Here is a 12379-nt window from a genome sequence, read left to right on the forward strand (position 1 = left end):
TGAAAGGTTGTGGTGAGGTGTCTTGTTAAATACAACTGAGTAGCTCCTGAAACTATTTGAGGGGCAGTTAAGAGTTAACCAAGTGGCAGTGGGTCTAGAATCGGGCAAGGATGGCGGATTTCCTCCCCTAAAGGGCATTAGTGAACCAGGTGGATCTTTATAACAATCTGATAGTTTCATGGTCACCGATTCTGAAACTAGATATTTATTTTGTTACAAATATGAAGTTTGTAAGATAGTTATGCTTTGGGACTGTCTCTTTAACTTAAGGTAAAATGGAGAAATGAAGGGGTCATGTGACATGTTCTGAACTCTGACAACAGGCTTTAATGGCTTGGTTGTTAAAGATCAAATAAAAGAGGGTCTAAGTTGAGAGATGAGATGAGAGAATTCCACACCTGAAAACAATGACAAGGGCAGCTGTACTGATGGTGGACAGACTGTTAGTCTCCAAGCCGTACGGAAGTATAAGGAATAACAGATTTTTAGAACATTTATAATTAAAACTGTCTATTTAATTCCTCGATAGAATGAAGTTGGGCGTTTAACAAATAGTTAATCAGTATTTTTCCCTGGATTCAAGATCCATGTGATTTATTGTCATGGAACTGGGCCTTGAGAAGAGAGCAGGCCATTGAAATCCATTGTTGTTGGTTTACAGGGTTTTCTTAAGATATCCCTGAGCCTCAAAGACAGGTTGACCTGCAAGATCTGAGAGGAAGAGAGGTAGGTACAGTGAGAGAGTAAAAGGAAAAAAGTAGTCAGTCTTTATTGTTCACCCAGTAGAATGTGGGTAGGAGTTTGTGCTTGGATTGAAAAGATCAAGTTCTTGAGGTTTTAAATGAGGCTGGAGGATAAGTCTAGCTTTGGCTAGAGGGAGGAATCTTCAGGATAACCCTCATTGTGGAAGTCTGTTCTGGAATAACATGTTACCTGGCTGGAAAAGGAAGCAAAACATTGAGATGTGAGGATAGCTTTGTACTGAGTTCTGGAGATTGAAGAGTCCACTTAAGAGTCAGAGTAAGGTATAAAGTAGAGCTGAATGGCCTCCTTCTGTGCTGTAACCATTCTGTGATTCTGGACATAACCTACCAGAATATGGCAAAGTGTCAGGCTGAGACAGAACACTGGCACGGAATCACCAGTTGCACAGATCAGATTTCTCACGGAACCTTGAGCCTCTTTAACAAAAAAATTGAGTGGCCGTGGTTTATGCCATCATTCTGGTGGGGTGGGGCCTCAAAGAGCCGGTGACATGCTCCAAAGAGATCGGGGCGCCATCTTTAAATGGCTCCACTCACAGCGCTGCAGCCGAACTGCCTCCAACCTACATCATGGAGATACTGTGGGCACCCCCCCCCCCCCCCCCCACCGACATTCATCACCAGCAAACCCCCTCCCCTGATATTCATCGCCGGTAGGGCGGCATGTGGTGCAGTGGTTAGCACTGGGACTGCGGCGCTGAGGACCCTGCCCTGGGTTACTGCCCGTGTGGAGTTTGCACATTCTCCCCATGTCTGCGTGGGTTTCACCCCCACAACCCAAAGATGTGCCGGTTAGGTGGATTGGCCATGCTAAATTGCCCCTTAATTGGAAAAAAATAATAATTGGGTACTCTAAATTTATTTTTTGAAAGATATTCATCGCCGGCAACACCCCCCACCCCCCATGGCAATTCTTGGCAGCATACCCACCCCTGCTGTCGCATTTGCCCCCATGGGGCTCCCACTAGGGTTTGCCCTTGGCACTGCCCTTGCACATGGCAGTGCCAACCTGTGCCAGGGGGCAGTGCCAAGGTAGTGCCCAAGAATCCCTCTACCCCCCAGGGAATTGCATTCCACGGTTCTCATGAAATGGTCCTCCCTTGCCGCTGATTCAGCGAGTGTGGGCTCAAGTTCCTCTCTCTGTTATTCCGTGAGTGGAAGTTTTAGTCATTTTTCAAAGTTAGATGGGGGATCTTTCCTATAGTTTTGGGGGTTCTTTCCTACAGTTTTAGATTGTAATTTACCTTTGGAATGGTGATTAGACCATATTGCTTTTCGTTGGTTTATTACAGTAAAAAGTCTTAAAACTTTAATTCTTGTGTGACTTTTTATTCAATCACTGGAGTTCAAATATATGTGTTAAGGTTATTGGTCTTTACAGTGATTGTAACCATTCCATCTGTATTTAATTAGCCAAATTTAAATTAACCAGTCATTGTAGTGGGAATTGAATATATATCTCCAGTTCATTAAGTGCTGGTCCCAGGATTACTAGTCCAGTACCACAACTGATAAGTGGCCTAGAATGATCAAAGGGACCACTGCAAGTACATTAAACACTGCTTCTGTCTTGGCCTTTCTGTAGTAATGGGTGTCTCTGGTTTCCTTTTAGGATATATGAGAAGATAGTGAATGAAAGCATAGTTGATGGGGGTTCAGTCCACGTCTGGCTCGATATGACGAGTAAGTTTGTTAAAACCTTCCCACTGTTGCAAAAGAGAATGTTTGACTTGGCTAGAAACCTAAAGCTTATTTTTATCCTCTTTTGCTTATCCTCCACATACAAGTGGAACAGCAAGGATCCAACTGGAGGGAAATCATCAAGAAGCTTGCTGCTGTTTCCCAGTCTGGGATGAGACGAGATAACATTTTGCAGTTCTGTTGTTGCTCTGCATGGGTCAGTTAGCTCAGCTGGCTAGAGTGTGATGCCAAATGGTGCTAACAACACGAGTTCAACCCCCATACTGGCTGTGGTAGTTCCTGGAGATCTTCCTCCTTGTCTTGCAGAGTGCTGTCCTTCGAGCTATTTGCAGCACAGATACACTGTCTGAAAATTGGACATTTTTAGAATGCGCCATGCATCATTTTTTATTTATTTCATAAAAATTAACTTACCTGGTCAATTTGGCTCGGTACTGCATGGCACCAGGCTTGTTACCTTCTTCGCCACTTGTGCACTGATCTGTTCCCGTGCTCCAAGTGACCCTTGACTCTCATCCAACTTGATTGGCCCGAACTGCCCAAAGCGCCTGACCCGAAACCGGGCATGACCTTGGTTCCAAATGTGTTGATTTTGAGAGAGTGTACATACCTGTCTGTCTCCAATGGAGACAGCTGCCCGTAACCCCTTGTGGACTGTGGCTATTTACCTGACATGAATTCATCTTTCTTGCTACATGACACAAAAACATAGATCAACGTAGCTTAATAACAATTGTGAAGGTTTATTTGGAGGGAGCTATTAGTCTTGGTGAAAACTTGTTGGTAAGTGTAAAAAAAAAATATTTTTTAACCATATTCCACAATCGCAAGTTTTGATATTTAGATGAATTGATCAGTCGAGTTCCTCATTGGCATTTAAAAATAAAAAAATTAGACTACCCAATTCTTTTTCTTTCAATTAAGGGGCAATTTAGTGAAGCCAATCCACCTACCTGCACATCTTTTTTGGGTTGTGGGGGTGAGACCCACGCAGACACGGGGAATATGTACAAACCCCACATGGACAGTAACCCGGGACTGAGATCGAACCCGGGTCCTCAGCGCTGTAGGCAGCAGTGCCAACCACTGCATCACCATGCTGCCCCTACTGTAGGCAGACATGACCCTACATTTCAATGTCAAATCTAAAGCCCTTTGACTCGGCTTGGGGGAGTGAAGATACTCCCCTTCTGGGAGCGAGGACAGCCAGACCTGTGAGGGAAAGCTCTACTGAAGCAGAGAGCTGAGTTTGAAAAACAATCTCAGGAAAACAGTAAATTCATTGGTTTGTGAGAAGCTGCTTTTAGGAATTGCATTTAAATAGCTTTAGTTAGAAAAACGGATTATTTATAAAGAAGTAGCTCCTTGAATTTCAGGAAGGTACACTAGCAATAGGGAAGTAAAGTTGGATCAAATCAAAGTGAAATAAGGTAATTTAGTAGACAACTTAAGATCAGGTTAGAGAGTAGAGCCTGGGAGAAAAAAGTGTGCGAAAGAGCGAGACTGAGAGCGGAGAGTTGGCTTGGAGTTCTGAGCTTGCTGAGGTGATGTCAGGATTCAAAGGTGACGTAGGGAAGTGGAAACAGCTGATTGGGCGAGGACATTCAGGGTAAGTATTTCGTCATTTTGTCGCTTGGCTATGTTCTGTACTAATGAGGACCAGGGAAGAAGGACCCTAAATAATATTATTTGATTTTAAGTATCTTTCTAAACGTCTAATTTAAAGGGGTAAGTAATGACCAGAGAGCTCTAGGCTGTGGTGTGCTCCTGCTGTAAGTGGTAAGCCAGACACATTTCCAAGCCCACGACCAGCATGCGTGCAAGAAGTGTTTCCAGCTGCAGCTCCTGGAAGTTTTGGCTTCTGAGATGGAGCGATGGCTGAGGACATCCATGAGGCAGAGAGTATTGTGGACAACACGTTTAGAGAGGTGGTCCACTGCAGGCTCAGACTCCACAGGCAGGAAAGGAGTAGGTGACCACCAGGCAGAGCAAGAGGATTCTGCAGGCAGTGCAGAAATCTTGCCATTCCCCTGCTAAACAGATTATACCACTTTGGATATTGTTGGGGGGTAGTGGCCTGTCCGGGGAAAGCACCAGCAGCCAAATTCATTGCACCACAGTTAGCTCTGCCACACAAACTAAGAGTAAGAAGTGTGGAAAGGCAATCGTTATAGGGGATTCAATTATAAGGGCAATAGATGGGTGTTTCTGTGGTCACAAACAAGACTCCAGGATGGTATGTTGCCTCCCTGGTGCTGGGGTCAAGGATTTCTTGGAGCCACTACAGGACATTCTGGAGGCGGAGAGTGAACAGCCTGTGGCCGTGGCACACATTGGTACAAATGACACAGGTTTAAAAAAAAGATGAGGTCCTAAAAGCAGAATGTACGGAGTTAGGAAGTAGGACCTCTGAGCTAGTGATCTCAGGATTAAGACCATAAGAAATAGGAATAGGGATTTCCGGTGGCGACCATGGAGTGAGTGGTCGCACATTTGGTGGCTCCCACTCGTGGCGGTTTATTCGGACCTTTTCACCGGTTAACAGGTGGAAGGCGGAAAAAAGGTGCTGGAGAGTGAGAGGAAGAGATTGACCCTCAGGTGTATGGAGCGGAGGGCCACAATCAGCCGGAAAAGAGGGAAGCAGTCGGTTGGAGTTGGTGCGGCGCCTGCAATGCACATGGAGATGGGGGAGGAGCAGAGTGCAACCCTGTCGGCTCGGTGGTCGATGGACCAGCTGGTGAGCTTCCTGAACGAGAAGTTCACCCAGCAATGGGAGGAAGAGTCTGGAGGACCTGGCCCGGTTAGTGGATTCGATCAGCAGTGTTAACCACTGCGCCATCGTGCTGCCCTCCTCATTGACATTTTGAGCAATTTTCTTTCAGGGTAGTTGTTGGGAGGAGTGGGAGGCCTGACTCTGGAAAGACCCATTTTAAAATGGATTAGTTAATGATAATATTTCTAATATACTCATTGGCTGAGGAATCGAGAACATGGGGTAACAGGATCTGAATAAGAGGGTGATTATTTAGAGTTGAAGAGTTTCTTTGCTCAGAGGATTGTGAATATTTTTAATTCTCTACCCCAAAGGATTGTGGATGCCCAGTTGTTGAATATGTTCAAGACTAAGATTGATAGATTTTGGACGCTGTGGGATATTGGAATTGGGCAGGAGAGTGAAGCTGATGTGGAAGATTAGCCATGATCTTACTGACTGGCACTGAATGCCACAGTAGGCTTGAGGGGCTGAATGGTCTCCTCCTGCCCCTATTTTTTATGTTTGTATAATATTGCATAGTGTTGCATAAGAATGCTTTTAAGAAAACATGTACTCACAGGTATCAGTAAGATGGGTTCTCACTGTGAAGCCTGTCCCTCCTCAATGTGATGTTTGCTTTACACTGCTTCTACCTCCCAGCTCACACCAACCCACCTCATTATTAATTCCATTTTATTTCCCAGAACCCTTGGAAAGTCTTGATGGACCCCCAAGACTGTGCCAACGCCACAGTTGTTTTTAAAAGTTCTTTCATGGAGTATGGACATTGCTGGATGGGTCAGCATTTATTGCCCATCCCTAATTGCCTTGAACTGAGTGGCTTGCTAGGGCATTTCAGAGGGCATTTAAGAGTTACCAAAATGCTGTGGATCTGGAGTCACACGTAGGCCAGACCAGGTCAGGGCGGCATATTTCCTCCCTAAAGGACATTAGTGAATTTTATGACCATCAATGTTGGTTTCATGGTCATCATTACTGAAACTAGCTTCATATTCTAGATTTAACCCATGTACCCAGAGCATTGGCCTAACCCTCTGGATTATTAGTTCAGAGACATCACCGCTTCACCAGCTCCCCATGTTATAGGTCACTACCTAAATACAGATGACTGAGGCTGTTTGATCCATCATAATCCATCCATCCAGAAAGATCCTGCACGCCCCATTCTCACATCCAGTTCAGTTCCTCATTCTCACTGTTCTCTGGGTAAAGATGTTTCTTCTGAAATCCCAATTGGACTTATTGATGACAATCTTGTATTTCTGGACCTCAAAATAATTTTGGACCTCAAAACAAAGGAAACATCTTCTCCAAGTCCTATCCTATCAAACCCCTTCAGAATTTCAAAGATCTTTATCAGTCTTCTCTTTTCAAGAGAAAACAACCCCAATCTTTCCTGTTAATTATTCCTCCCAGTTTTAGCATCATTCTTGTGAAGCATTTTGGATCTTCAACAATGCTGTGCACTGTTGGCTAAGTATGGTCTAGTAAAGGTACCAGACAAGTTTAACGTAGCTCCTCTGTTTTACAACCTATCTCTCTAGAAATGTAATCTGTGTTTGCTTTGCACTTCTTTTTTTAAAAAGATTTTTATTGGCATTTTGCACTTAATATCCAAACTTTGCAGAACAATACAGAAACCCCAATAATAACCAACACAGTAACAACACCAACACAGGCTGTCCCCGCGTATGTGACAGGGGTCCCAGTTCCATCTTATTTACATTGGTGTGTATCTTATAGATTTTTAGAAGTGTTCTCACTGGGACACTTAGTATTCAGTGATATGTGTTACACCTGTTGCTAACTTTCCGGTTGGTTCAATTGCTCTGTTTAATTACCTTTGCTCTTGAGTCGCCAGGTATCTTTATGATACCGCCACGAGGTTCAAGTCCAAGTAATGATCAATAACTCAATACACCGATTAGTAAGATTCAAATCAAAGCACATTTATTATACACCGTAATCACTACTCATGCACAAATTCTACATCTAAGCTACTTCTACAACTAACAGGCCTATACTTAAACTTTGGACTGGCCCACCAGGTCAGGGGAACAAATGGCCTTTCGTTCGGGACCTGAGTCTGCGGGATTCAAAGTTGGTACGGATTGGTAGCTAGGAGCGCCTATCTCGTAGCGAGCTTTGAATTAAGACTTACTTCTTTCGGTGGTCACTGCACCGGTCACGGTCAATGTTGTTTTGTGTTGCTGGGTGACCCGGGCAAGACGAAGAGAGAGCGATTTGAACTTGGGGCTTAACTCTTTTTGTCTCCAGGGGCTTCCTGCCTTTTGGGGCGGACCCTGTACCTGGTCCCAAGTGATTGGACTTTGTCCCAATCGCTTGGTTCGATTTCTCCAAGACTGGAGGGGTTCCCTGATCGATGGGCGGTCTTGAGGTGTTTGTTCACCTCCTTTGTGTTGGCTCCTGCTGGCGCCGGGGAGTCTGGCTTTGCTGTGTGTGTCCCAAATGTTACTTATTGTTCCTGGGGATTGCTCATCAGTATGTAGATGGCTACTACATTGTTATGCTGATGGTCGCTGGTATTGATGCTGTCTGGCCTTTTGCAGAGTTAAATACACAGCAAACCTGCACCTGCTGGTTTCTGTCTGTGTTGGCTGACTTTCCCATCAGCCTTTGCCGTTCGCCATTTTAAATCGGGAGTTGGCCAATTTAGGTGGCTACACAACCAACTTCACATATGTATTTACAATTATTGCCAGGACTTTTTACATAGTTTATAATTTATAATTACAGTTATATGTGTTTTGCTGGGGAGGGAAGTCCTGTTTTCCCCCCCCCCTCGAGTTCTCGGGGGAGGTTAGACTGGTTCACCCTCCCGGTTTGGCCCATGTGGGAGGGATCTGAGTCCCCGCCTGCGAATGGCCTCCCTCCCCATTCCTTCTCTGCTACATCTGCTTTCATCCAGGAGGTGTTCCCTGCCCCCTCTCCCCAGTTAGTTGTTGGCTGTGAACAGATCTGTGAAGAGGTTTGTGAACATCTTCCACGTGTCGTGGAATCTCTCCTCTGATCCCCTTATCGAGAGTTTTTTTTTCTAGTTTCAGGAACCCCAGTCTGAGAGCCACTCGGAGGTCCTGGGTGGCGCTGTCAACTTTCAGTCCAGCTGAAGTCTTCGCCTAGAGATCAGTGAGGTAAAGGTTAGGGCATCTGCCCCCTTCCCTGTCCAGACCTCTAGGTGCTCTGGGAACACCGCCACAGTTGGGCATGGCTCCATTTGGACCCCCACACCCTGTTCATAGCTTCAAAAAAGGCTGTCCAGAACTCCGAGTCTGGGGCAGGACCAGAACATGTGGGTGTGGTTGGCCGGGCTCCCCTGACACTGCTCGCACTTATCCTCCACCTCCGGGAAGACCTCACTCGTGTGTGTCTTAGTGAGGTGCGTTCTGTGCACCACCTTGAGTTGCATCAGGGTTAGCCCAGCGCAGGAGAAGGTGGAGTTGATCCTGTGCAGCGCCTCGATTCAGAGTCCTCCCCCTATCTCCACACCCAGCTCCTCCTCCCATTTTCATCTGGCCTCGTCCAGTGGAGTCCTGACCTTTTCTATGAGTCGTCCATCGAGTTAGCCATATTTGTTGTCCCCTAACCAGTCCAGCCCTACCATTGTGCCAGAAATGCTGTTTAGCACAGGGCTAAATCGCTGGCTTTGAAAGCAGACCAAGGCTGGCCAGCAGCACTGTTCAATTCCCGTACCAGCCTCCCCAAACAGGCACCGGAATGTGGCGACTTGGGGCTTTTCACAGTAACTTCATTTGAAGCCTACTTGTGACAATAAGAGATTTTCATTTCATTTCAAATGTCTTCGGGTCTCTGGGGGAATGTTTTTGTCTCCTTGCAGAGGAAGTCACGTGGCTGCAGGTACCTGAACTTGTTCCCTTTTGGGAGTTGGAGCCTCTCTCAGAGTTCCCCCACGGTCGCCAGTCTGTCGTCTATGTACATGTCCCCTACTCTCAGTGTCTCTCTATCCTCCCTCAACGTCCCAAATGTGGCGTCTATCCTCGCCGGTAGGAACTGATGGTTGTTGCAAATGCGGGGCTTCCATGGACATCTCGTCAAGCTTGAACTAGCACCTGAACTGGTTCCATGTCCTTAGTATGGCCACCACCATGGACTCCTGGAGTGTGTGGGTGTGTGTGTGGGGGGGTGGAGCGGTGCGGGAGTGGAGTGGTGGCAAACACTCGGACAGAAGTCCCGTACAGGAGGCCTCCTCCATTCGGACCCAGTCTGACTCCGGTTCCATAGCCAGCCCTTTACCTTGTCCATGTTTGCTGCCCAGTGGTAAAATTGAAGATTCAGTCGGGCCAGGCCTCCCACGTGTTGCCCTTGTTGTAAGAAGGTACCCCCCCCCCCACCCCCACCCCGATGAAGGCAATGATTAACTTGTCGACCCTGGTGGGGATGAAAATTGGGAGTGATCTGAATACGAGGAGGAACCTAGGCAGCACATTAATTTTGACCATCTGTACCCTTCCAGCCAGTGAAAGAGGGAGCGAGTCCCATCTTTGCAGGTTCCTCTTCACCTCCTACATCAGGCTGGAGAGGTTCCATCTTTGGAGACTTGCCCAGGTCTGGGCCACTTGGATCGCCAGGTACCTGAACTTGATTTGGGTTGCTTTTATTTATTTTAAATTTGGAGTACCCAATTATTTTTCTTTTCCAATTACCCAATTATTTTGCTTTTTCAATTAAGGGGCAATTTAGCATGGCCAATCCACCTAACCTGCACATCTTTGGGCTGTGGGGGTGAAACCCACGCAAACACGGGGAGAATGTGCAAACTGCACATGGACAGTGACCTGGGTTGCTTTTAAATGGCAGTTCCTCCAGCTCTGCTTCTCCCTCTTGGGGGGTTCACCGGGAAGATTTTGGAAGCAGTGCTTCCAGCCCTTGTTTCCCATCCTCCCCCACCACCGGTAGATCCTGTCTTTTGAGGAACTGTTCCATCACCGAGTCCTCCTTCGGGGTTCGGCGGTGTATAGCTTTTGTGAGGATCAAGAAGAATTCAGCCTGAGTTTGTAGAGTCAACAGAAAGTAACTTTAATTTCAACAATATATGCACAGTAGCAGTAATTCATCACTGCTTCCTACTCTAACTGGTACCACATGGACAGCTCTATTTATACAAGTTTAACTGCTAATGATTTCCCTGCCCCTCTCATTGGGGAAAGAAAAAAGAAAGTTAGGGGATAACCAACAGTGCCCAGCCATTAGGATTCAGGCAGGTTATAACATTAGCCCTCGGAAGCTAAAGAAATTTTGCATGTCTGCATCGACTCTCTCAAACTTCTACAGATGTGCGATAGAGAGCATCCTATCCGGCTGCATCACAGCCTGGTATGGCAACTGCTCAGTCCAAGATCGCAAGAAACTGCAGAGTGTGGTGAACTCAGCTCAACGCATCACACAAACTTGCCTCCCCCACATTGATTCTGTATACACCTCTCGCTGCCTCAGGAAGGCAGACAGCATTATCCGAGACCCCTCCCACCCAGGTTTTGCCTTCTTCCAGACCCTCCCATCAGGCAGAAGGTACAGAAGTCTGAAGACCCACACATCCAGACATAGGGACAGCTCCTTCCCCACAGCTACAAGACTCCTCAACGACTCTCCCTCGGACTGGTCTGTTCCCTGTAAGAACACTATTCACGACGCCCGATGCTGCTCTTGCTCATGTATTTGCTTTGTTTGGCCCCTTGTTCCGCACTGTAACCAATCACTGTTTGTCAATGTACTCGATTATTCTTTTTGTCTACTATGTACATACTGTATACGTTGCGTTGGCCGCAGAAAAATACTTTTCACTGTACTTCGGTACATGTGACAAATCAAATCAAATTTTGCAAAGACCTCATTAACCTTGTTCGGGTTTCCACCATCCTACCATTTCTGTCCCTAACTTGCGCTCTCTATTGTGCGGCTGCCTTTTTTCTCAACTGATGTGCCAGCATACAGCTGGCCTCGTCTCCATGTTTGTAGAAGGCCCTCCGTGCCTAGCAGAGCTGGTGGACTACCTTCCTAGTGGAGAGCAGGCCAAATTCCATCTGCAGTTTTCCCTCTCTGCCAGCAGAGTACCCCCGATCAGCCGCTGCTTGCCTGCCTTTTCTCTCGCTTGAGCGCAACACACCCGGATAATACCGGGAAAGGCCTCCAGCGAGCCTCACGACCGGCTCCACGCCTCCTGGGATTCTTTGACGCCCTGCAAGACGTCGGAGTCGGGAACCCGCCCCAAATGGGTGGGACCGAGGAATATCGGGGAAGTCGTAAACCTACTTACGACCTACCTGCCCAGGATCCGCCGGCCTCCCTTGATTCTTCGGCCTCCCCAGGGACGTTGCAGCCAGGCGCCGATCAGTGATGGTCCACACAAATGTGGACCAGGCGGAACAGCACCCGGGGGGTCTCCTGGGCATTGGAGACCCCTGGGCAGTCAGGGTAAGTGCAGGGTGGCTCCCTGCCCTTCCCCCTGGAATGTGGGCACCTTGGCACTGCCCACCTGGTACCTTGGCACTGGCACCGCCAAGGGCCGAGAGCGAAGGGAGCATTCCCATAAAATGAGGGTGAAGGGTGGGTTTGAAGGGTGGGGGAGTGCAGGGCAGGTAAGTAAGGGCCTTTGCAAGGTTGGGTGAGTGATGGGTGGGGACCCTAGAAGGAAAATTCTAAGTGTGAGCTAAACCGGCGTGAAACTCCCCAGGGCCCAAAAAAGTGACTCAGTGTCATTGAATAGCGGCAGAGCTGGTGGGGAAACTCCTGCCACAAACTAATTTTGGGGAGAATTGGGCCTTGGAGTTGTTTTTAGCACTAGGGAGCTGAACTCCGAGATCGGGCCGCTATTTTTGAAGGGTGCCCCAATCTCTAAGTGAGCTTGTGGGTCCCCCAAGCCCCCCACCAATGGGCAATATCATCCCCCCCACACAAACATGGGAACTATCCCATACTCCCCAAGTGAGGACACCCCACTATGGAGACACTAGAGGCTCCCATCTTCAGGCCCCCCAAGCCCCCTCACAGCACCCCCTCTTTTCATGAGCATGGCCTCCCTCGGCCACTGACCCTTGGCACCCTTGCTCTCCTACCCTGGCACCCGGACTGTGCTCCTGCCAGCTCGGCAGTGCCATCTAGA

The 12379-nt window shown here is 47.5% G+C and overlaps 1 protein-coding gene across 1 annotated transcript in view; it reads left to right on the forward strand.

The window, feature by feature from the left end:
* Window positions 1-12379, forward strand: part of abch1 (ATP-binding cassette, sub-family H, member 1) — an 88169-nt gene that overhangs the window by 50139 nt on the left and 25651 nt on the right. Inside the window, exon 12 of the mRNA XM_072507123.1 lies at window positions 2377-2447. Coding sequence (XP_072363224.1) covers window positions 2377-2447 — 71 coding nt within the window. The remainder of the gene's footprint in view (window positions 1-2376; window positions 2448-12379) is intronic.

The sequence above is a fragment of the Scyliorhinus torazame genome, chromosome 1 (genome assembly GCF_047496885.1).
Source record: "Scyliorhinus torazame isolate Kashiwa2021f chromosome 1, sScyTor2.1, whole genome shotgun sequence".
Taxonomy (NCBI): Eukaryota; Metazoa; Chordata; class Chondrichthyes; order Carcharhiniformes; family Scyliorhinidae; genus Scyliorhinus; species Scyliorhinus torazame.